The 26,094-nt window shown below is 44.9% G+C and overlaps 1 protein-coding gene across 6 annotated transcripts in view; it reads right to left on the bottom strand.

Moving 5' to 3' along the window:
- Nucleotides 1-228: 228 nt before the first annotated feature.
- The window catches only part of LOC141055122 (uncharacterized), a 50,007-nt gene continuing 24,141 nt past the window's right edge, over nt 229-26,094 (bottom strand). For 5 of the 6 annotated variants that reach the window (XM_073552089.1, XM_073552091.1, XM_073552090.1 and 2 more), the window contains exon 5: nt 229-3,193. In XM_073552089.1, the coding sequence (XP_073408190.1) occupies nt 2,669-3,193 (525 nt within the window). In that variant the 3' untranslated portion in view covers nt 229-2,668. Of the gene's footprint in view, nt 3,194-13,098; nt 14,785-26,094 lie in introns of those variants that run through there. The other variant, XM_073552094.1, reaches the window with a different exon arrangement.

Genomic DNA, 26,094 nt, shown 5'->3' with positions numbered 1-26,094 from the left:
CCACAAACTAAATACATTTTAGTTAATTGATCTTACAATAAAAATTAAGTTCCACAATTGGATGTTTGTTTTTTTTATGTTACTATCCCAAGATAATCTTGTATATGTGCCCCTTTTTCCTGGCCGTGTCTGACTGTACAGGGACATGGTCTGATTATATCACAGGTCCTGGGCAGGAGAGAAAGCAAAATAGAGTTTACAGACAGGACAGCACAGGATTACAGCTGATTCTGTGGCATAAAACAATTTTTAATGAGGTAGGGAAACATTTCTTCACGGTCATTACACAGTACACAGCAGTGGCACATTTATAAGTTTCTCAGAACAGAAATATTTTTTAACACATCCAATTATGAAATGTAGTTTTATTCCAGGATATATTGATTAAAATGTACTTTAATAGGAAAATGCCTTAACTTAAATTGCAGGATAGGCAGTAGCACCCTACAAACAACTATCCAGTCTATATTACTGGAAGAGATGCTCACAAGAGAAAAATTTAACTGGGGACAGTTTATAGGATACAAAGGACATGACAGATTCCCTTTTATCTTTGTCACCTCTGTGATACAGCCACATTGTAGATTAGCTTCTGAAAAGATCTTTACAGTGTTCCCTGCGCCTATGCAGACAATGAATGAAAAGTATTGGTCTTTTTAAAAATAGTTTAGCATACTGCTAACATGTGTTTAACTTAAAAATTACCAATCGCGGGAAAGGGACTGCTGCATTATTGTAAGCTTTTAGTCTTCATTATTAGTCTATTTGGTACTTTGGCTAGGTCATTCACGCAAATGGGACAAAGCCACAGGACCAGGCAAAACCACAACTAATGTATGGTGCTGTGCCTGTGGTAAACAATGAAAGGGATTTAATCCCCTTTTGTTTTTTAGCTGACCGGTGGGGGAAGCCTCAAGTGGGACTCAACACCAAGCGTACTAATGGCCTATCCTAATGAAAAATCTGTTTAAGGGTATGTTTCCACTAAGCGCATTGCCTGCGCTTTGGATTGAGCGGAAAGCCTGCTCTGCCCAAAGCCCCACCCCCTTCTGTACGTGCGGTGATTCCGGATGTGACTGAGTGTCTCCATAAGGTAAACAGACATGCGGCGCGTCTTTAGACCACAGCATGTCCGGTTTTGTGGGTGTGTCACCCGCGTATTAGGACGCATAATGGAGACGAGAGTTCATAAAATCCCCTCCACTATGCTGTAACATCTGGACGCTGCGGATTAAACGCTGCGGCTGTACACAGCGTTCAATTTGCAGCAAATCCGGATGTAATACGACCCTTGGAAACATACCCTAAAGGGGTGCTAACAGAACGACTGAGTACTGCCACCTGGTACTTCCCCCAAACCCCCCCGCACCCAGTATTTCACACATAGGTGCGAGTTCTATTCGTTCACGTCTGAATGGTCTGTGCAAAATTGTGGAGACATGTTGGATAGTCAAAAGAAGTGCCCCAGCGTAGACTAGTTATCAGCCTTTAATTTGGATACATATTTAAAAATCCATGACAGACACAGCATGACCATGTCAGATCTTAATTCAAGTGTTAGATCAAAATCTGCAACATAAGTATGGCTCTATTTTTCAGACTACTAGATAGAAGGTAGAAAGAAAACCATAACTAACTTAGATCACACTGAACCATATCACAGAAACTAGGGTGGTTTTTCTCTTAGGTGAAATAAAACAGATGACAAAGTCCTAAGCATGTGAAAAGAGGTACCCCATAAAGTTACCCTAAAATAAGTATTGTAACAGTAACCTAGTTAGCAAGGCCAAAACAAGACATTCGTCCATCCAGTTCAGCCTATATTCCGTCAGAATGAATCCCCAGATCTACGTCCTTCTGAAGAACCTAATTACTGTAAGATACAATATTGTTACGCTCCAGGAAGACATCCAGGCCTCTCTGAACCCCTCAACTGAGTTCGCCATCACCACCTCCTCAGGCTGGGAATTCCAGATTCTCACTGCCCTAACAGTAAAGAATCCTCTTCTATGTTGGTGGAAAAACCTTCTCCAGACGCAGAGAATGCCCCCTTGTGACCGTCACCTTCCATTGTATAAACGGATCCTCGGAGAGATATTTGCATTATCCCCTTATATACTTATACATGGTTACTAAATCGCCCCTCAGTCATCTTTTAACTAGGCTAAATAATCCTAATTTTGCTAATCTCTCTGGGTATTGTAGTTCCCCCCCATCCCCTTAATTTTGTTGCCTGCCTTTGTACCCGCTCTAGTTCCATGATATCCTTCCTGAGCACCGGTGCCCAACACTGTACAAACAGAATAATGTAAAGGGAGAACTGTGCATTAAAGGCGTTCTAAAAAGGCATGGCCTATTGTTATAATAGACCAATATTCGATCTGTGGGAGTCTGATAGCCGTGTGATTGCTGCAACCTCTACAATCAGGTTCCAGGCTGGTCCATAAGAAAAGCTTTGTATTGTATAGCTATTCACTTGTAAGGGCATCACCAGACTGGTGCCACATATGGATCATGTGTCCCAATTCAGATATTGGAAAGGTAACAGAGAGAAGTGCTGTGCCCCTTCCTACAGCTGATCAATGAGACCCCGCAAAGCACACGTCTCAGATCTGGTGCAGTGAAGAACTTATGCCCGTTCATTTATGCTGAGCCTTTTAGGATTGATTTATGAGAGCCCCATTGGATCATGAAGCAGACAAGCCAAGTAACAGCAGATCACCCAGGCTCTATCTACTTGTGCTTCCATATTCTGGGGATATATACACTTTAAAAAGCGAAAATTTAGAGCTTTGTCTATGACACTCAAGATACTTAAAACCTGTCTGCTCATCTCCTTCTGCTGAGATGACAGCAGGGTGGGAAAGTTTTGCATAAAATCTGGTAACTGTAATTCTGGTCGTATCCTTTCGTACATCTCTTCTTGAGGTTGGCCATCCATTACTTTAGTAGCTATTCCAAAAGGTAAGCTTGATGAAAAAGTGATGAAGCCATTGGAAGAAGCAATGGCATAGCCACGTCTTAGATAATGATTCCTGGAGGGATGGCTGGGAGAAGGCTTAGCACGGTCTTTGGCTTGTACTTCAAAGAATAGGTCTGTACAGTCCATTACTGTACAAGTGAGGCCTTGGCACTGCACCGTTCTCTTTGGTTCAAAGAGTTCCAGATAGCGGGAGCTGTACAATATGGGTATCTGGAAAGAAGAATACACTGTTACCACAACTCTACCAGACCAATCACTGAGGAACATGTACAGATTCTAGCACTTTGTAGAAGTGATGACATGGACTTTTATTAAAGGGGATGTCTAGGATTAAAAAAACACATTGGTTCAAACGAGAAGTGGCGGCATATCTAAAAATCATTACAGAGTCCTGCTCCATCCACTCTCCCTACCATTCGTTTGCCCGTGTAAGTGGTGCTGGGGCGTCATAAGATGGCAAATGTAGTTATTCCAGAAAACTGGCATATGTACATTATAAGATCTGCGTCACTGCCGTCAGTTTGGGACTTGGATGTCATCACTTGCCTCAGCTCCCTGTCTGTACAGGGCTGGAGAGTTATACATAGGTTTACTATATTATATACACACATGGCTATGCCAAATTTATAGGCAGTTGTAGAAAAAAATGCAGCAGCATAAGAAGCTTTCAAAAATAGAGTTTATCAATGAAAAAAAAAAAGTGTGCTATGGCAGAGAGCACAGTGATCACTTTCTCATGTATTAAAAGTACGGGCCAGTCACAGATCAATGTGCACACTCGGCCATAGCACAGACAGCTATAGTCATCAGTGCTTATAAGGCCTCGCTTACACCAGTGTACAGGCAGACTGCTATACAGTCCTCAGTGCTTGTAAAGCCTTTCTCACACCAGTGTACAGGCAGACTGCTATACAGTCCTCAGTGCTTGTAAAGCCTTTCTCACACCAGTGTACAGGCAGACTGCTATACAGTCCTCAGTGCTTGTAAAGCCTTTCTCACACCAGTGTACAGGCAGACTGCTATACAGTCCTCAGTGCTTGTAAAGCCTTTCTCACACCAGTGTACAGGCAGACTGCTATACAGTCCTCAGTGCTTGTAAAGCCTTTCTCACACCAGTGTACAGGCAGACTGCTATACAGTCCTCAGTGCTTGTAAAGCCTTTCTCACACCAGTGTACAGGCAGATAGCTATACAATCATCAGTGCTTGTAAGGTCTCGCTCACACCAGTGTACATCCTACAGACAGATATACAGTCATCAGTGCTTGTAAGGCCTCGCTCACATCAATCTACAGACAGATATGCAGTCATCAGTGCTTGTAAGGCCTGTTTCACACTTCTGTTTTTGTCCATCAGTCAAAATCCGCCATTTGTGCAAAAAAACGGATCTGCCATTTTTTTTGGCGGATCCGTTCTTTTCCCCATTGATTTGCATTACCGGCGGATCTTGACGGATGGCCATCCGTTGGATCCGTTTTTTTGCGTCCGCCGAGATGCCTGGACGGACCATGCAACGTTTTTTTTGCTGCAGGATCCGCATTTTTATTGTGCGCATGCCCGGAGGAATGAAGTCAGCCGGAAATTTAACCCTGAAATCATTTCTGGCGGACAGAAAAAATATTTTCTCTCTCTCTCTCTCGGGCAGCAGTTAATTTAAAATTCTTCATTCATCGGATCCGTCAAAAAAAGAGTCCGGTGGCATCCGTTCACATCAGTTAGCAACAGATCCGCTTTCCGACATTTTGGCGGATTTTAACTGACACAAAAAAACTGAAGTGTGAAACAGGCCTAAGGCCTCGCTCACACCAGTGTACAGTCTACAGGCAGACAGCTATACAGTCATCAGTGCTTGTAAGGCCTTGCTCACACCAGTGTACATCCTACAGGCAGATAGCTATACAATCATCAGTGCTTGTAAGGCCTCGCTCACATCAATCTACAGACAGATATACAGTCATCAGTGCTTGTAAGGCCTTGCTCACACTAGTGTACAGCTTACAGGCAGACTGCTTTACAGTCATCAGTGCTTGTAAGGCCTCACTCACACCAGTGTACATCCTACAGACAGCTATACAGTCATCAGTGCTTGTAAGGCCTCACTCACACCAGTGTACAGTCTACAGGCAGACAGCTATACAGTCAGTGCTTGTAAGGCCTCGCTCACACCAGTGTACAGCCTACAGACAGCTATACAGTCATCAGTGCTTGTAAGGCCTCGCTCACACCAGTGTACAGACAGCTATACAGTCATCAGTGCTTGTAAGTCATCAGTGCTTGTAAGGCCTCGCTCACACCAGTTTACAGCCTACAGACAGCTATACAGTCAGTGCTTGTAAGGCCTTACTCACACCAGTGTACAGCCTACAGGCAGATAGCTATACAGTCATCAATGCTTGTAAAGCCTCACTCACCAGTTTACAGCCTACAAGCAGAGAGCTACAGTAAGTGCTTGTAAGGCCTCGCTCACACCAGTGTACAGTCTACAGGCAGACTGCTATACAGTCCTCAGTGCTTGTAAAGCCTTTCTCACACCAGTGTACAGCCTACAGGCAGATAGCTATACAATCATCAGTGCTTGTAAGGCCTCGCTCACATCAATCTACAGACAGATATACAGTCATCAGTGCTTGTAAGGCCTCATCAATCTACAGGCAGATAAAGCCTCACTCACCAGTTTACAGCCTACAAGCAGAGAGCTACAGTAAGTGCTTGTAAGGCCTCGCTCACACCAGTGTACAGTCTACAGGCAGACTGCTATACAGTCCTCAGTGCTTGTAAGGCCTTGCTCACACTAGTGTACAGCTTACAGGCAGACTGCTTTACAGTCATCAGTGCTTGTAAGGCCTCGCTCACACCAGTGTACATCCTACAGACAGCTATACAGTCATCAGTGCTTGTAAGGCCTCGCTCACACCAGTGAACAGTCTACAGGCAGACAGCTATACAGTCAGTGCTTGTAAGGCCTTGCTCACACCAGTGTACAGCCTACAGGCAGATAGCTATACAATCATCAGTGCTTGTAAGGCCTCACTCACACCAGTGTACATCCTACAGACAGCTATACAGTCATCAGTGCTTGTAAGGCCTCACTCACACCAGTGTACAGTCTACAGGCAGACAGCTATACAGTCAGTGCTTGTAAGGCCTCGCTCACACCAGTGTACAGCCTACAGACAGCTATACAGTCATCAGTGCTTGTAAGGCCTCGCTCACACCAGTGTACAGACAGCTATACAGTCATCAGTGCTTGTAAGTCATCAGTGCTTGTAAGGCCTCGCTCACACCAGTGTACAGCCTACAGACAGCTATACAGTCAGTGCTTGTAAGGCCTTGCTCACACCAGTGTACAGCCTACAGGCAGATAGCTATACAGTCATCAATGCTTGTAAAGCCTCACTCACCAGTTTACAGCCTACAAGCAGAGAGCTACAGTAAGTGCTTGTAAGGCCTCGCTCACACCAGTGTACAGTCTACAGGCAGACTGCTATACAGTCCTCAGTGCTTGTAAAGCCTTTCTCACACCAGTGTACAGCCTACAGGCAGATAGCTATACAATCATCAGTGCTTGTAAGGCCTCGCTCACATCAATCTACAGACAGATATACAGTCATCAGTGCTTGTAAGGCCTCATCAATCTACAGGCAGATAAAGCCTCACTCACCAGTTTACAGCCTACAAGCAGAGAGCTACAGTAAGTGCTTGTAAGGCCTCGCTCACACCAGTGTACAGTCTACAGGCAGACTGCTATACAGTCCTCAGTGCTTGTAAGGCCTTGCTCACACTAGTGTACAGCTTACAGGCAGACTGCTTTACAGTCATCAGTGCTTGTAAGGCCTCGCTCACACCAGTGTACATCCTACAGACAGCTATACAGTCATCAGTGCTTGTAAGGCCTCGCTCACACCAGTGTACAGTCTACAGGCAGACAGCTATACAGTCAGTGCTTGTAAGGGCTTGCTCACACCAGTGTACAGCCTACAGGCAGATAGCTATACAATCATCAGTGCTTGTAAGGTCTCGCTCACCCCAGTGTACATCCTACAGACAGCTATACAGTCATCAGTGCTTGTAAGGCCTCGCTCACATCAATCTACAGACAGATATACAGTCATCAGTGCTTGTAAGGCCTCGCTCACACCAGTATACAGTCTGCAGGCAGACAGCTATACAGTCAGTGCTTGTAAGACCTCGCTCACACCAGTTTAGATCCTACAGGCAGATGGCTATACAATCATCAGGTGCTTGTAAGGCCTCACACCAGTGTACAGCCTACAGGCAGACTGCTATACAGTCAGTGCTTGTAAAGCCTTGCTCACACCAGTGTACATTCTACAGGCAGACAGCTACATAGTCATCAATGGTTGTAAGGCCTCGCTCACACCACTGTACATTATACAGGCAGACAGCATCCAGTCATCAATGCTTGTAAGGTCTCGCTCACACCAGTACACAACCTAGACACAGACAGCTATAGTCATCAGTGCTTGTAAAGCCTTTCTCACACCAGTGTACAGCCTACAGGCAGATAGCTATACAGTCATCAATGCTTGTAAAGCCTCGCTCACACCAGTGTACAACCTACAAGCAGAGAGCTACAGTAAGTGCTTGTAAGGCCTCGCTCACTCCAGTGTACAGCCTACAAGCAGAGAGCTACAGTAAGTGCTTGCAAGGCCTCACTCATACCAGTGTGCAGCCTACAAGCAGAGAGCTACAGTAAGTGCTTGTAAGGCCTCGCTCATACCAGTGTGCAGCCTACAGGCAGACAGCTATAGTCATCAATGCTTAAGAAACACAAAAAAACTGAACTGGAGTAGACTTGAATGCGTTTTTTTCGCGGTAAACGCATCAATGTGCACAAAAAGTGCAAAATGCATAGAAATGAATGGGAAGTTTCTTTTTCACGTTTTTCCCGTGGATTTTTTGGCAAATCCGCGGGGAAAACCGCCAAAAAAAAAAACCCGCTGTGTGTGAACACAGCCTTAAGCTGGGTATCCTTTTGGGACCCAGAGACTCTGCCACTATACACACTACAGTAGGTAGGTTTTACTGTTAGTGCAGTTACTGTCTCAAATGGGTACACCTTGCCATGGTGGGACAGCTTTATACTTTTTTGATCAAAACAGTGTTTACCAAGTACCCTATGTTATTTAATGTACTTGCTTTTTTACTTATTTTCATTAGGGTATATACACACTGTTTTTTTTTTTTGCTTTTGCAGTCATCAGTGCTTGCAAGGCTTCGCTCACACCAGTGTACAGCCTACAAGCAGATAGTTATACAGTCATCAGTGCTTGTAAGGCCTTGCTCATACCAGTGTGCAGCCTTCAGGCAGACAGCTACAGTCCACTCCCGTCTTATCCGCCATCTTTTTGATAACTCTCTTCTCGACCCTCTCCAATCTGGTTTCCGCTCTTTACACTCTACTGAAACTGTCCTCACTAAAGTCTCTAATGATCTACTAACAGCTAAATCAAATGGTCATTACTCCATGCTAATTCTCTTGGATCTCTCTGCAGCATTCGACACTGTGGATCATCAGCTCCTCCTCACTATGCTCCATTCCATTGGCCTCAAGGACACCGTTCTCTCCTGGTTCTTCCTCCTATCTCTCTGACTGCTCCTTTACTGTATCTTTTGCTGGCTCCTCCTCCTCATCTTCCCCTTACTGTTGGGGTTCCTCAAGGATCAGTCCTAGGCCCCGTCCTCTTCTCTTTGTACACTGCCCCTATTGGTCAAACAATCGGTAGATTTGGTTTCCAGTACCCAATTATATGCTTCTTCTCCTGACATCACGCCTGCCTTTCTAGAAAACACCAGCGATTGTCTAAGGCTGTGTGCACACGCTGCGGATTTTGCTGCGGTGTACAGTAGCATGATTCCCTATGGGAATCAAAAACCGCAGTGCAGACGGTGCGGAATTTTCCTCGCGGATTATCTGCGGTTTTCAATCCGCAGAAAGAATTGACATGTCAATTCTTTCTACGGATTCCCCTGCGGTTTGCCATCTCCTCCATTGAGGAGATGAAAAACCGCAGGGCAAAACCGCAGAGCAATCCGCAGGTTACAAAATCCGCGCGGATGAATCCGCACCTAATCCGCAGCGTGTGCACACAGCCTAAACGCTGTGTCTAACATCATGTCCTCACTATATCTGAAACTGAACCTGTCAAAGACTGAACTCCTTGTGTTTCCTCCCGCTACTAATGTACCTATACCCGACACTGCCATTTCATTGTGTGGTTCCACTATTACTCCCCAGCAACAAGCCCGTTGTCTTGGGGTCATACTTGACTCCGAGCTTTCCTTTGTCCCCCACATATGATCACTGGCTCTCTTGTTATCTGCACCTCAAAAACATTTCTAGAATTCGACCTTTTCTTACTTTTGACTCCGCAAAAACGCTTACTGTTTCTTATTCATTCTCGTCTTGACTATTGTAACTCCCTTCTTATCGGTCTCCCTCTTACCAATCTCTCCCCCCTCCAAACTGTCTTGAATGCTGCTGCCAGGATCATATTCCTCGCCAATCGTTACACTGATGCCTCTACCTTGTGCCAGTCATTACACTGGCTACCCATCCACTCAAGAATCCAGTACAAACTTATTACCCTCACCCACAAAGCTCTTCTTGGCGCAGCACCACCATACATCTCCTCCCTTGTGTCCGTATACCACCTTACCCGTGCCCTCCGTTCTGCTGATGACCTGAGGTTAGCATCCACAATAATCAGAACCTCCCACTCACGTCCCAAAGACTTTACATGTGCTGCGCCAATTCTTTGGAATGCACTTCCCTAGTCAATACGATTAGTCCCCAATCCCCACAATTTTAAGCGTGCCCTGAAAACTCATTTATTCAGACTGGCCTACCGCCTCAACATATTAACCTAATCTATCCCTGTGTGGCACAGCCAAAAGTTTTTACCATAACCAGATTCCCCACATCATGTTCCCACATGCTTTATGCATCCATTAGCCCTCTGTGTCTGTACTGTTACACACTTAACATTATGGCTGGTCCATACAATCAGGGCAACTGTTACCACCCACCTTTCGTGTCTACCTTTTTCCTCATAGACTGTAAGCTTGCGAGCAGGGTCCTCATTCCTCTTGGTATCTGTTATAATCTATGTGATTATTGTTATGCTGTAATGTCTATTGTCTGTACAAGTCCCCTCTGAAATGTAAAGTGCTGCAGAATGTCAACGCTATAGAAATAAAATTTTTTATTTATTATCACTGCTTGTAAGGCTTCACTCACACCAGTGTACAGCCTACAAGCAGAGAGTTATACAGTCATCAGTGCTTGTAAGGCCTTGCTCATACCAATGTGCAGCCTTCAGGCAGACAGCTACAGTCATCAATGCTTGTAAGGCTTCACTCACACCAGTGTAGTACAGCCTACAAGCAGAGAGTTAACAGTCATCAGTGCTTGTAAGGCCTCGCTCACACCAGCTGAGATTCTACAGAACATCACTGTGCCTGCAGTGCAGTCATCAGTGCTTGTAATGCAAGGATGAGAAACATTTTTTCTGCCAAGAGCCATTTGGATAATTGCACCAGCATGCAGAGGTTGTACCAAATTATCAACTTGAAAATTACCCTGCTACATTTGGTCAAACATTTAACCCCTTCACTACCAAGGGTGGTTTGCACGTTAACTACCGGGCCAATTTTTACAATTCTGACCACTGTCCCTTTATGAGGTCATAACTCTGAAACGCTTCCGTGGATCCCGGTGATTCTGACATTGTTTTCTCGTGACATATTGTACTTCATGTTAGTGGTAAAATTTCATTCATATAACTTGCGTTTATTTATGAGAAAAACGGAAATTTGGCGAAAATTTTGAAAATTCCGCAATTTTCCAACTTTGAATTTTTATGCCCTTAAATCACAGAGATATGGCACACAAAAAAGTTAATAAGTAACATTTGCCACATGTTTACTTTACATCAGCACAATTTTGGAACCAAAATTTTTATTTGTTAGCAAGATATAAGGGTTAAAAGTTGACCAGCGATCTCTCATTTTTGCAACACCATTTTATTTTTACGGACCACATCACATTTGAAGCCACTTTGAGGGGTCTATATGATAGAAAATACCCAAAAGTGACACCATTCTAAAAATTGCACCCCTTAAGGTGCTTAAAACCACATTCAAGGAGTTTATTAACCCTTCAGGTGCGTCACAGGAATTTTTTGAATATTTAACAAAAATTAACATTTAACTTTTTTTCACAAAAAAAATTACTTCAGGTTCAATTTTTTTTATTTTACCAAGTGTAACAGGAGAAATTGGACTGCAAAAATTATTGTGCAATTTGTCCTGAGCACGCTGATACCTGATATGTGGGGGGGAACCACTGTTTCGGCGCATGGCAGAGCTCAGAAGGGAAGGAGCGCCGTTTGACTTTTTCAATGCAAAATCGGCTGGAATTCTGATCGGGCGCCATGTCGCGTTTGGAGAGCCCCTGATGTACCTAAACAGTGGAAACCCCCCACAAGTGACCCCATTTTTGAAACTAGACCCCCTAAGGAACTTATCTAGATATGTGGTGAGAACTTTGAACCCACAAGGGCTTCACAGAAGTTTATAATGCACAGCGGTACAATTAAAAAATCATATTTTTTCCACAAAATGATCTTTTCACCCCCAATTTTTATTTTCCCAAGGGTAACAGGACCCTAAAAGTTATTGTGCAATTTGTCCTGAGTACACTGATACCCCATATGTGGGTGTAAATGACTATTTGGGCACATGGCAGAGCTCGGAAGGCAAGCAGCGCCATTTGACTTTTTTGGCTGGAATTGAGATCAGACACCATGTCGCGTTTGGAAAGCCCCTGATGCACCAAAACAGTGGAAACCCCCCACAAATGACCCCATTTTGGAAACTAGACCCCCCAAGGAACTTATCTAGATGTGTGGTGAGAACTTTGAACCCCCAAGTGCTTCACAGAAGTTTATAACGCCCAGGCGTGAAAATAACAAAAAAAATTTTTTCCACAAAAATGATATTTTTGCCCCAAAATTTTTATTTTCCTAAGGGCAACAGTAGAAATAGGACCCCAAAAGTTGTTTTGCAAATTGTCCTGATTAGGCTGATACCCCATATGAGGGGGTAAAACACTGTTTGGGTGCATGGCAGGGCTTGGAAGGGAAGGAGCACCATTTGACTTTTTCAACGCAGAATTGGCTGGAATTGAGATCAGATGCCATGTTGCGTTTGGAGAGCACCCGATGTGCGCAAATAGTGGAAACCCCCAATTCTAGCCCTAGCCCTAGCCCTAACCCTAACCCTAGCCCTAACCCTAACGGGAAAATGGAAATAAATACATTTTTTTAATTTTATTATTTTTCCCTAACTAAGGGGGTGATAACGGGGGGTTTGATTTACTATTTATGGCGGTTTTTATGTTTGACAGCTGTCGCACGCTAAAAGACGCTTTTTATTGTAAAAATAGTTTTTGCATCACCACATATTGAGAGCTATAATTTTTCCATATTTTGACCCACCGAGTCATGTGAGGTCTTATTTTTTGCGGGACGAGTTGACGCTTTTATTGGTATCATGTTCGGGCATGTGACATTTTTTGATCGCTTTTTATTTCGTTTTTTGGGACGCAGAATTTACAAAAACCAGCGTTTCATGAATTTCCTTTGGGTGGTGCGTTTACGCCGTTCCGGGTGCGGTAAAATTTATAAGGCAGTTTTATTCTTCGGGTCAGTACGGTTACAGCGATACCTCATTTAGGTGGTTTTTTTATGTTTTGGCGCTTTTATGCAATGAAAACAATTTTATATAAAAAATAATTATTTTTGCATCACTTTATTCTGCGAGCTATAACTTTTTTATTTTTTCGCTGATGATGCTGTATGGTGGCTCATTTTTTGCGGGACAAGATGACGTTTTCAGCGGTACCATGGATATTTGTATGCGTCTTTTTGATCGCGCGTTATTGCACTTTTTGTTCGGTGGTATGATAATAAATCATTATTTTTTGCTTCGTTTTTTATTTTTATTTTTTAAGGGGTTCGCTTAAGGGGTTAACTATTGGGACAGTTTTATAGGGCGGGTCGTTACGGACGCGGCGATACCAAATATGTGTACTTTTATTGTTTTTTTTTTTTTTTTATTTCCAAAAAATGAATTTATTGGGGAATATTTTTTTTTTTTTTTTTTTTAATTTATTTGGCGATTTTTTTTTAATTATTTTTACTTTTTTTTTATTTTTTTTTTTACTTTATTACAATGTCCCATGGGGGACATCACTGTCCTGTGACAGATCGCTGATCTGTCACATCACAGATCACTGTGACAGATCAGCGATCTGTCACAGGCACTGCACAGGCTTCCTCATGCCTGCGCTTTGCAGGCACTGAGGAAGCCAGCTTCCTGCAGGCCCCCGGAGGTCCCCGTCGCCATATTGGATCCGGGGACCTGCAGGAAAGGAGTCCTCCGCAGCAGCGCTGGACATTGCGCTGCCGTGGGGGCTCAGGGAAGCACGGAGGGAGCCCCCTCCCTGACGATGCTTCCCTTTAACCCCCGGTACACCGCGATCGTGTTTGATCGTGGTGTGCAAGGGGTTAACGTGTCGGGGGCGGTCCGTGACCGCCCCTGACACATTGTGCCGGGTGTCAGCTATGATAATTAGCTGACACTCGGCCGCGATCAGCGGCGCTCACCACGTGGGCGCCGCTGATCGCGATGACGTAATATTCCGTCCATGGTAATTAGGTCCATGGTCACATGGACGGAATATTACGTCAATTGTAGGTAAGGGGTAAACTAACTCGCCCTGAAAGTGTTGGCTGGTCAGCTTCCCCTTGGTATGGCTGTGAGGTTAGTTGGTAGTGATGACGTTTCAACTCATAACTGCTTTTCTAGATTTGTCTCGGTCTGGAGCGCAGGTGACCGTTTGTGATTAGTCTTGTAAAAAAAACCAAAAAAACTCTGAACAGTAAGGCTAAGTGCACACGCTGCGGATTGGTCTGCGGATTTTTATCTGCGGAACCGCAGGTAAAACCACCTGCAAATTGGCCTGCGGTTTATCACCTCTACAATGGAGGAGATGGTAAACCGCAGCAGAATCCGCAGAAAAGAAGTGACACGTCACAAAAACACATGGATTCCATACTTTGCTGTTAATACACAAACTATGGGAAAAAGTTTAAAAAATGCAGGATATCCATGGGGTGTCTCAATATACCTCTATATGGAATACCCCTTCCCTTTCTAATCTCAGTCACTTGGAGGGTTTTGAAAGTTAGGGTCTGAAGAGGAATACGTAGATTTGAACATATATTGGAGGGAGATGGAATTAGAGATGTTACTTCTTTACGTATGGAATTTGGGATTCAGAATTTTACAAGTATGTACAAATTAGACATGCGTACACCAAGCAGAAAGTCTCATAGCAGGAAAACCCATGCAACAGAATGAGATTATACAGCGTATTGAAAAATCCACAGGAACAGCTGGGATGATTTCTCATTTATATTGGGACATACTGCATTTGGTGCTTCTGAATCATCCTGTACGTGTGAAGGAGGGGTGGGAGTGAGATATTGGTCCTATTGAGGACAATTTATGGTCAGAAATATTAGAAAGAGTTCCTGGACTCCCGCTGGGAGAAGCCCATCGTTTGTCACATTTATATGTAATTCATCAAGTTTATCGCACTCCCAAGTTTTTATTCGATATTGGAGTTAGGCCCGATCCTCTTTGTCCAAGATGTCAAATGGACACAGCCTCCCTACTGCACATGTTATGGTCGTGTCCAAATCTTGAAGCGTTCTGGAGAGGAGTAATAGGGATAATTAATAGTGTATATTCGGTTGAGCTGAGTAGAACCCCCTTTGTATGTATCCTAGGATATATAGAAGACTTGCCAACTTAAGAGGTTGGGAAGTTGGCTGTATCTAGAATACTCTTTATGGCCAGAAAATTAATAGCCCAGTACTGGATTTCCCAATAAACCCCCTCAATTGCAGAATATTTAATCAAAATTAACTGGCTAGTTAATTTGGAAAAAGGAATATATCGCAAGAGAAATTCTATTCTCAAATTTGAAAAAATATGGGCATGTTGGATTGATTATTCTGGTCATGCGTCGAGAGAACTGACCAGGTTAAGGTTGGGTCTATCTTAACACAAAGATATAAAGTTGGAATAAGATTTGACTCTGACAGAGATTATTACATGATAATTCGATCTGGCTTACAGTAAGGAGACTTCAGAGATATATACATATATATATATATATATATATATATATATATATATATATATATATATATATATATATCTATCTATCTATCTATCTATCTCTTTAACTGAGACTTATATTAACCTGTTTTTGTGATCTTCCTTTGTACTATTGTAACAATTTTGGGTGCGGCACTATATGTAATCAGCTATATCATTTTACCATTACGGTATTGTTTGCATTGGGATTGTAAACTGGGGGGGGAGTGGGGAGTGGGGTTAGAGGTGTATGTACCTCTATTGCGGGTTGTTGTGTTACTTTTGTCTTTCCTTTTTGTATTGAAAATCTCAATAAAAATTACTTTAATTAACCCCTTAATGACAGCCAATATGTCTTTTTACTGACCTGAGATATAAGAGAATATCATCCCCACACAGGTGACAATCCAGCAGCTGTCGGCTGTCCACTGTAGCTGACAACTTCCTGTATCACAAACGATCAGTGCTGGCACCGTCCATATCTGTTTAACCCCTTAGTTGTTGCTGACAAAAGTGACTACATCGGAAAAATGGTTAAAAGATTGTGGGGGCTTCCGCTTTAATCTAATTGACACACCGAGATTATGATTGTGTGGTCCTGATGTTTGCCATAGCAGTTCATGGCCAAATAGCGGCCTTAGAGTCTCCCGGCTATAACGGCCAGTTCAGAAGTTAGCGACATTTAGGTGGTAAAACATTTTTTCAGTCCTGCTATACCACTTTGCATTAATTCCTGAAAATCACCTGAAGGGTTAATAAACTACCTGACAGCAGTTTTCTATATATCAGGGGATGCGGTTTTTAAAATGGAATCACTTTTTGGGGGTTTCCAGTATATAGCACCCCCAAAGTCACTTCAAACCTGAATAGTTCCCTCAAAAAAATAAATTTTGTAACTTTCCTTGAAAAAAATGAAAAATTACTGCTACATTTTTAAACCTCCTAAAAGGCTAACAAAATAAAATAACACTTTACAAATGGTGCTGATGTAAAGCAGGCATGTCGGAAATGTTATTTATTAATGTTTTTGTGTGGTATGACTATCTGGATAAGGCCTGCTTCACACTTCAGTTTTTTGTTTCAGGTAAATCCGCCAAAAAGGCGGAAAGCGGATCCGTTCCTAACTGATGTGAACGGATGCCACCGAATCCGTTTTTTTGACGGATCCACAGAATGAAGAATTTTAAAGGAACCACTGCCCGGGAAGGAGAGAGGGAGAGAGACTTTTTTCTGTCAGAAATGATTTCAGGGTTAAATTTCCTCCTGACTTCATTCCTTCGGGCATGCGCTGTATAAAAATGCGGATCCTGCAGTAAAAAAAACCTTACATGGTCCGTCCAGGCAACTCGGCGGACGCAAAAAAATTGACGGATCCGCAAAAAAACGGATCCAACACCATTCCTACTCTAAAGCATGGCAGTGGATCGCTGAGGTTTTGGGGATGTGTGAGCTTTTTAAAGGCACAGGAAACTTGGTCAAAGTTGAAGGAAAGATGAATGCAGCACGTTATCTTCAAATACTGGTTGCAAATTTGCATTCATTAGTCCGATACCTTCGCATAGGATGTACTTGGACGTTCCAACAAGACAACGATTCAAAATACAAGGCCAAGTCGACCTGTCGTTGGCTACAGCAGAACAAAGTGAAGGTTCTGGAGTGGCCATCTCAGTCTCCTGACCTCAATATCATTGAGCCACTCTGGGGAGATCTCAAGCACACAGTTCATGCTAGACAGCCCAGGAATTTACAGGAACTAGAGCCTTTTTGCCAAAAAAGAGTGGTCAGAGCTTTACCATCTGAGAAAATAAAGAACCTCATCCACAACTACCACAAAAGACTTCAAGCTGTCACTGATGTTAAAGTGGGCAATACAAGGTATTAAGAAATGGGGTAAGTGAACTTTTGATCGGGGTCATTTGAATGTTTTGGGTTGTCAATGTCATTATGATTTAAAAAGAGAAAACACAGTAGTTTGACAACAAATGGCTTCACCCAACCACTAACCATGAGAGGAGAAAAAGTTTTGGTGTTATCATTCATATTCTCTGAAAAAAGGTCAAGAAGGGAAAAATTCTGCCGGGTATGTAAACTTTTGAGCACAACTGTAGTAGACACCGAGAATGCTGTATATACACACACATACACATCACAAAGGAGACAACGAGCCTGCTGTTTGCATGTCACATAGGAGACAGACACTGTGTATACACCACATAGGAAACACAGACTGCTTTATACATATCACATAGGAGACATCAAGACTGCTGTAAATACAGTGGGGAAAAAACAGAGATTAGACCTACCGGTAATGTTATTTCCAGGAGTCCATCCTGACAGCACCATGGAGGTTGTCCTTCCTTTCATCCTTATAGGGCCAGGAAATGCACGAGAGGTTAAAAGGTCCCCTCCCACTCCGACACTCCAGTGATTTTTCCAAGTACCACACCAGTATGGATGCCATTATTATTTATTGAGATTTTATACAAGCATATCATTACAAATACAAATCTTTGGGAGGGAACTACCAGTGCTGTCAGGATGGACTCCTGGAAATAACATTACCGGTAGGATCTCTGTTTTCCAGGACTTCCCTCCTGACAGCACCATGGAGAATACCAAAGTAGGAATTCCTTAGGGTGGGACCACTGCTTGCAGTGCTCTATGACCAAAGGTCGTCTGGCTAGCTGCTAACGTGTCCAAATTATAGTGTCTACAGAAAGTGTTTAGAGTAGACCAGTTGGCGGCCCTGCCTATTTGCTCTACTGAGGCTCTCGCCCTCTCTGCCCATGACGTTGCTATCGCCCTAGTGGAAAGAGCTCTAAGCCCTTCTGATATAGGTAATCCCTCAGCCTCGTAATGCTGAGGAGATATTTGACTTTATCCACATTGCTAGGGAGTGTGTAGATGCTCCTTATTTCTACCCCCATATTGGATAAACAATTTTGTGTCCTGTCGCCACTCCCGAGTGGCCTCTAAATAGCCTTTGACCGCTCGTTTGACGTCCAATGAGTGAAAGAATCTTTATCGTTTTTCGGGGATGGGCAGAATGAGGGTAGGACTATCTCCTGGTTTAAATTTTGGGGAGATGCTACCCTAGGGAGGAATCCCGGGTTCAGTTTTAGTATTATGCAGTCGTCAAATATCTGAATGTACGAGTTCTGTACTGACGGCCTGGATCTCACCCGGCCGTTTGGCTGGGTTGATGGCTACCAAAGGACTTTTTTTTGTTTTTTTTTGTGCGAGTTTTGTGACAGCTATTTCTGATATCGGCTCGTATGGGGTCTGCATAGAGCGTTAAGTACCAGGTTTAGGTCCCACAGGGAACCGTTTTCCTTAACGAGGGTCTCAGTCTCTGGCTGGCCTTTGCAAACGCGCTATCCATGGATGAGAGGCCAAGGAGGAATCAAAGAGAGTACTTCAAGCTGCTATCTGAACTTCCAGGGTGTTTGGACTCAGACCTTTATTAAATCCTGCCTGGAGGAAGTCAAGGATTTGAGGGATATCTGGGCGAGATAGGTCTATGGGGGTACTACCACCTTCTGAGCAGAACTTCCTCCAAATCTTACTATAAATTGCACTCGTAACGAGCTTACGGCTGGCCTACATCGATGAGATCACTTGGTCAGAGAGGCCTCTGGATTTTAGGATCTCCCTCTCAGGATCCCTGCTGCCAACTGTAGGTTCTCCGGATCAGGGTGCAGAACTGGGCCCTGGGAAAGCAGGTCTTCTGCTGTTGGTAGATGGAGTGGCCCCTCCTGAGCCATCTTCTCCAGGAGGGGGAACCAACTTCGCCTGGGCTGGAAGGGTACCACAAGCATTTCCCCTGCTCCTTTCTCCTGGATCTTTCTGAGGATTCTCGGTATTATAGCAATGGGGGGGAAAGCTGTACAGCAGTCCCCCCCCCCATCTCTGATTAAAGGCGTCGACCCCTCTGGTTGGTCCACTGGATTGAGGGAGAAGAATCTCTGTAGCTTGGTGTTCTTTTTTGCCTCAAAGAGGTCCAGCTCGGGGTTCCCCACCGATGGCACAAGTCTATGAATATCACCTCTTTCAATTCCCACTTGGTGGCTCGGACTTCTTGTCCGCTCAAATAGTCGGCTATGTTGTCCCTGGAGCCCTGTAGGTATACCGCTAATATGGAGCGAACATTGTTCTCCGCCCAAGTGAAGATGCGTGCCGCCAGGTCCTGACGCTTCCCGTGTCCTGGGGCCCCCTGGTGGCGTAGGGAAGATACTGTGGTTACGTTGTCTGACATGGGCTTTATATGTTGGCCCTGTAGACTCGACCGGCTTCGCTTTAGTGTTTCCCAAACTGCTCGTAGTTCTCTGTAGTTTCAGGACTGTGGACTGATGTTTCCGGGCCCTGTTTCTTGAAGGTACCCTCCTTCCAGATGGGGTCCCCATCCTTTCCTGCTGGCGTCCGTGACGATAGTCATGCGTGGTGATAGGATCCAAAGCACCTTCTTGTGACTGGTCCATCACTTCAGAGATGATTCTAGGGCTGGGGACGGCCGAATTTCTTTGTCCAGAGAGGTCTGCCGTCTGTCTCATTTTGACCGGATTTCCTTGTAGACTTCTTGTGTGAGCCTGGCTCCACTTTATTCAGGGTATGCATGCTGTCAGGGTATCTAGGACCTTCATTGAAGTACTTATGGATATTCGATCTTGCCATAGCTGACGAACCCTGTTCCTGATGGGCCTTTTTTCCTTCTTCCGGTAAAACGAGATTCTTGTTTTGGAATCTAACGTGACTCCCAGGAATTTTTCCCGGGTACCGGGCTGCAGGTCTGACTTGTTTTTGATCAGGATCCAACCTAGGTTTTCGAGCGTGGCGATTACCCAGTCGAGTTGTCTTCTTAACTCTGATGCTGAGCGAGATATTACGAGGAAGTCGTCCAGGTATGGGACAATGATTGCGCCATTTTGTCTTAAGTGTGCCACGATCTTGGCGACCAGCTTCGTAAAAACCCGGGGTGCTGAAGCTAGGCCGAAAGGAAGAGCCTGAAACTGAAAATGGTAGTATCTGCTTCCTATTTTTAGTGCGAACCGCAGGAACCTCTCTGAGGGTGAGGGTGGATGGGAACATGATAGTATGCACTCTTAAGATCTATTCTGCACGTTGCGGCGTTCTGATCTATCCGGAGGATGGTGGTTTTAGGGACTCCATTCGAAACTTTTGTATCGGATCCATTGGTTTAGTGGTTCCAAATTTATAATGGTCCGACTCTCCCTCGAAGGTGTTTTTTTTTTTTTTTTGAATAGTGGCCCTGGCCTCTCTCGGTTCCTGAAACCGGAACCACTACTTCTGATCTTAGCAGATCTTTTACGTCTGCCCATATAGGGTCTATAAGGGTTTTGGGCCGGGGATTTGTAACTACAAACCGTGCTGGTGGGGGAGGGGTTATGAATTCGAGGCTATAGCCTTGGGAAACTGTGTTCAGGATTCGCTGGTTCTGGGAGATGAGCCCCATGCCTCCGAGAAGTGCTTGAGGCGACCCCCGACTGGTATGGCGTCATTGTCTCCTGCTCCAGGAACTTTGTCCGGACTGAGAAGGGGGACTCTACTTTTTCCCCCCTTCTGGTAATCGCAGCGAGCTGTGTTATGAATGAGTCACCGAGGAGGAAAAAACAAAAAGCAAGCTAAGCCCAGAAAACCGGAGAGGTTGGTAACTAGCGGATTGCAGACCCCTGATCCTATCCACAACAACTAGCAGTAGCCGTGGAGCATGCCTACGGTGGTCCTAGACGCCTCGTCACGGCCAGAGAACTAAATAAGCCTAAAGAAAGAAAGGGAAAATCTACACTGCCCCAGAGCAGACCCCAAAGCAATAGACAGCCCCCCAACATGTATTGTCGGTGAAACAAGATGAAAACACAGACACCGGTAGAAAGATAGGCTGAGCAAACGATGGGGCCCTCGCTAACTAGAAAGGACAGGAAAGAAAAGCTGCTGTCTGCAATCACGCAAAAAACCCTGACAAAAAGAATGTCCAACACGTCTGATAGAAGAAGGCCCTGAAGTTGCTAGACTTCAAATCACTGTATCAGCACTCAGGTATATTCTGAAGACAGAGCAAAAGAGATCAACTGATCAGAGACAAAATGGGGATTCAGCCCAGTCCCAGCCAGGCCTGGCTGAACACAAAAACTAAGTAAACCAGACAAAAACTCATAAGAACAATAGCAGAGAAAACTTAGCTTTAGGAAGGCAGGAACCAAACTGGAAACCAGGAGCCATAGTCAGGAAAAATCACCAGCAAGAAACTAGGGAGTCGGCTGCCTTAAATCCAATCAGAAACTCCTGATGTCCAATCGCAATCCTCTTCCTCAGGTGGCCGGTCTCTGCCATTTAGATCAGCTTCATTACCTCCCTTCACCAACAGAGGGAGTCCAGATAGAGAACTCACTACTCCTGTCAGCACAGCCAGCTCCTTAACCCTCACCAGAAGCCAGAGGCAAACCCGAAAATGAGCTCACAACAGAGCTGATTTCCCTTTCCTTCTATATTCCTGCCTTTCGAAAGGACGGGACCTCTGAAAGTGGAAAAAAAAAAATCTTTGTTTTTCCTCGGGAACCCTTTTTTAATGTCAGTGGCATTCTCCAGTATTGTATTTAAGACCGGTCCGACTATCTTCCCGCCTGAGAAGGTATGGCATCTAACTTATTTCTCAACTGGTAAACCCCTGACCAGATCTTCATCCATATGGCTTGACGAGCCATCTTGGATAAAGAATTATTCCTGGCCGCAAAAACGCACCGATTCGGCTGAAGCGCCCACCAGGAATCCAGTTGCAATTCTCACAGGGGAAGGTCCTCTAAGAAAATAGAATTAGACTTACCGGTAATTCGGTTTCTAGGAACTTTCCACGACAGTCACCTTGGAGGATGTCTCCCTGCCCTAATGGGGGACAGGAAACACAAAGAGGTTAAATAACCCTCCCCTTCCTGCTACCTCCAGTGTTTTTTCTTGACATACTAGAATGAATAGTTACCACCAATAGAGCAGGAATCGTCCGGTAAAGATATTAGATAGGGAGGGAAATTAGTGCTGTCGTGGAAGGTTCCTAGAAACCGAATTACCGGTAAGTCTAATTCTATTTTCTCCAGTCACCTTCCATGACAGTCACCTTGGAGTTAAACCAACAATAATTTTTAGGGAGGGACCAGGGCTTGCAGAACGCGTCTGCCAAATGTTAGATCCCTTTTAAAATTCAGTCTGTAGTGTCTGGTAAAGGTGTGTACAGAGGACCAGGTGGCAGCTCTGCATATCTGCTCCAATGACGCGTTCCCTCTTGCTGCCCATGATGTAGCGACTGATCGAGTGGAGTGGGCCATTAGCATCTCGGGAGGAGAGAGATCTCTTGATGAATATGCCAGGGAGATGGACTGCTTGATCCAACTTGCTATTGTGTTTTTTGCCACCTTCTTTCCCTTATTCCGTCCTGAATATTGAATAAACAGGTTCTGGTTGATTCTCCAATCCTTGGTTAGTTCAAGGTAATGGAGAACCACCCTGCAGACATCCAGGGTGTGGAACTTTTCTTCCTTCGTATTAGAAGGATTTGGGCAAAATGAGGGCAACACAATGGAAGTCTGACACCACTTTGGGCATAAAGGAGGGGTCTAGGCGCAGTACTAAACTGTCTGAGTTGAGCAAGAGGTATGGTTCTTGTACCGATAGGGCCTGTAAGTCCCCTACTCGTTTAGCAGTGGTGATTGCTACGAGAAAGACTGTTTTGAGTGTGAAGATCCTTAATGAAATTTCTGACAGGGGCTCAAACGGGGCCTGTGTTAGGTTATTCAGCACTATATTAAGATCCCAGGGGGAACCCGACTAGGAAGTGTAGGCCGTATTCTGCTTGCAGCGGTCATGAATCGTTTAACCCAACGGTGTCTGGCTAGGTCCTGGTCAAAAAAAGAACTAAGGGCAAATACTTGTACCCTTAGTGTGCTTGGTGTAAGTCCTAGCTCTAACCCTTTTTGTAGGAAATCTAGGACTTGGGCAATATTGGGATGGAAGGGGTCAGGGACCTTAGGTAGACACCTGGAAGAGAATTTCTTCTATATTTTGCCGTATATGGCATTTGTTACCGGCTTTCTACTTCCTCGAAGGGTCCGGATTACTTCATCCGATAGCCCTTTGGCCTTCAGAATGTTGGCTTCAATAACCAAGCTGCTAGATTCAATTTGCTGGGGTTTGGGTGCAGTAAGGGATCCTGGAAAAGGAGATCGGTTTTTTGGGGTAGAAGCAAGGGACCTTCCAGGGCCATGTCCAACAGGGCGCTGTACTAGCTTCATCCTGGCCACATTGGAGCCACCAGGATTGTCGTGACCCTGTCTGATCGGATTTTCTGCAGCGTCCTTGCCAGCATAGGGATCGGTGGAAAGGCGTAGGCCAGTCTGAAGACCCATGGATGGGCAAACGCGTCTGTCCCCCGTGCTCCGTACGTGGGACCGAGGGAGAAATAGGTTGCTGTTTTTGCGTTTTGAGCATTCGCAAATAGGTCGACTTCTGGATCTCCCCATCTCGAGGTCAGAGACTGGAAGACCTCCTGATTCAGACACCACTCTCCCGGATGGACGTCTTTCCTACTTAGGAAGTCCGCCTGGATGTTTTCCAACCCTTTCAGGTGTACCGCATAGATGGATAATAGGTGCTTTTCTGCCCAGAGGAAAATTCTTGTTGCCACTGTCTTCAGACTGGCATACTTCGTGCCCCCCTGGTGTCAGAGATATGCTACCGTGGTTAAGTTATCGGAGTAGATCTGAACGAGATGGTTCTGGATAAGGGATGAAGCGGCTTTTAGTGCTTCTTCCACGGCCTTCAATTCCCTTAGATTCGAGGATCTGGTTCTTATGTTCTGGGACCATCGTCCCTGGAAGTAAGACTCCTCCACCACAGCTCCCCAACCTCTCAGACTGGCATCGGTACAAAAGTATTTTCAGAGGAAGCTGGTCCCAGTTTATTCCCCGTCTCAAGTTCCGGTAACTCAGCCACCACAAGTGGGCCGATTTTACATGTCCTGGAAGTGGAATCCATTTTGACAGATTGTTTTGATACATCCTTGCGTTTACCAGGACGTACGACTGAAGGATTCGCGTATGTGCCTGTGCCCAGGATACCGCCTGAATACACGATGTCAGGGACCCCAAGATAGACATGGCGTCCCACAGAGTCGGTGCCCATTGTTCTCTGAACCGGATAATTCTCTGACGAAGGTCTGATTGACTATCCTCGGGAAGAAAGGACGTCCTCTTTTCCGAGTCTAAGAGGATCCCCAGGAATTTTTTCCTTGGTGAAAGATGAAGGTCCGACTTCTGGAGATTCGGGATCCAACCTAGGGATTTGAGCATCTGTAGGGTCTTTGATACGTCCTGGTTCAGCCGGGATACCGATGGAGCGACAATGAGCAGATCGTCTAAATATGGGACAATGCATATTCCCTGAAGACGGATAGAAATGACTGCTTCCCTCATAATTTTCGTAAATACTCTTGGTGCCGGGGATACGCCAAATGGGAGGGCGTTGACCTGGAGATGGCTGATCCCCTGGTCGTGGGAGACCGCGAAACTCAGGAACTTCCTGTGATCCGGATGAATTGGGACATGGTAATAAGTGTCCCTTAGGTCTATCGTAGCCATCAGCCAGCCCTGCCCAATAAGAGGGATTGCCGATTTTACTGACTCCATCTTGAACCTCCGGTATCTGATGAAGCAATTCAGGGGTTTCAGGTTTATGATAAGCCTGTGCTTTCCGGAGGGCTTCTTCACCAGGAATAGGCGGGAGTAGTGTCCTCTGCCTATTTCCTGTTGAGGTACATACGAGATCACTCCTTCCCGTAATAGATCTTCTATCTGAAGAAGTAGAATCTTTTGGAGACTTGTGGACTGTGCAGGGGTGACTCTTAAACAGTGGGAGGGGGGGGCGGGTGTTCGAACTCCAGTTTCAGCCCAAATTGTATAGTATAGAAAAACCAAAAAAAAACTGAACTGAAGTAGACTTGAATGACATGCATGATGTAAAAGTATGTTCACACTGGCCATAAAAGCAAGCAAAACCAAAGGAAAAACAATGTGCGTAAATACCCTAATGAAAATAAATAAGTAAAAAAGCAAGTGCATTAAATAACATAGGGTACTTGGTAAACACGATTTTGATCAAGTATAAAGCTGTCCCACCACGGCAAGGTGTACCCATTTGAGACAGTAACTACACTAGTTAAAACCTACCTAGTGTGAATAGTGGCAGAGTCTCTGGGTCCCAAACGGACACCCAGCTTCAGAGGGACTATAAGTAAACTACACAGCTCAGTAGATAGGCGGCCACACCCTATTTGTACTGAATACAAAAATGCTGTATAGTATGCAGGATCCAGTGGTTCGAGGTCGTGGCCTGCCATTGGGCGAAAAAACTGAGTGAGTCGACCCCCTACCGGGGAGTCAGTTTGTCCGGGGGTTGCTGTTACTGAGGGACAAGGATGTTCTTCCCTCTACCACCCTTTGGGTAGCTCCATCGTCCCGTCTTGCCTTTCCCTCTGAACTCCTTCTGGGAGGACTGCTCTCGTGGGGGACGAAAAAATTATCTCTTGGCGATTCTCTGTTCGGGTAGCGATTTCTTTTTGCCGGAAGCCTTCTCGAGGATGTAATCCAAGACTGGCCCGGACACGTGGTGCCCCCGGAAGGGGAGTTTTGTCTTAGAGGTGATGTCACCTCCCCATGACTTACAGTACAGACACATACACTGCACTTACCTGGAGTCTGTGGCCCCATTGTATGGGTGTTGCAGCGTTGGTCACTTCGTGCCCCTCCTTCCTCCTGGTCCATGGGGAGGAACCTGTCGCCCGACCCCTGCTTCTATTGC

This window comes from Dendrobates tinctorius, unplaced genomic scaffold (assembly GCF_039654945.1).
Source record: "Dendrobates tinctorius isolate UK_male_01 unplaced genomic scaffold, ASM3965494v1 ptg000184l, whole genome shotgun sequence".
Classification (NCBI taxonomy): Eukaryota; Metazoa; Chordata; class Amphibia; order Anura; family Dendrobatidae; genus Dendrobates; species Dendrobates tinctorius.
This window is presented reverse-complemented; position numbering and strand designations above follow the sequence as displayed.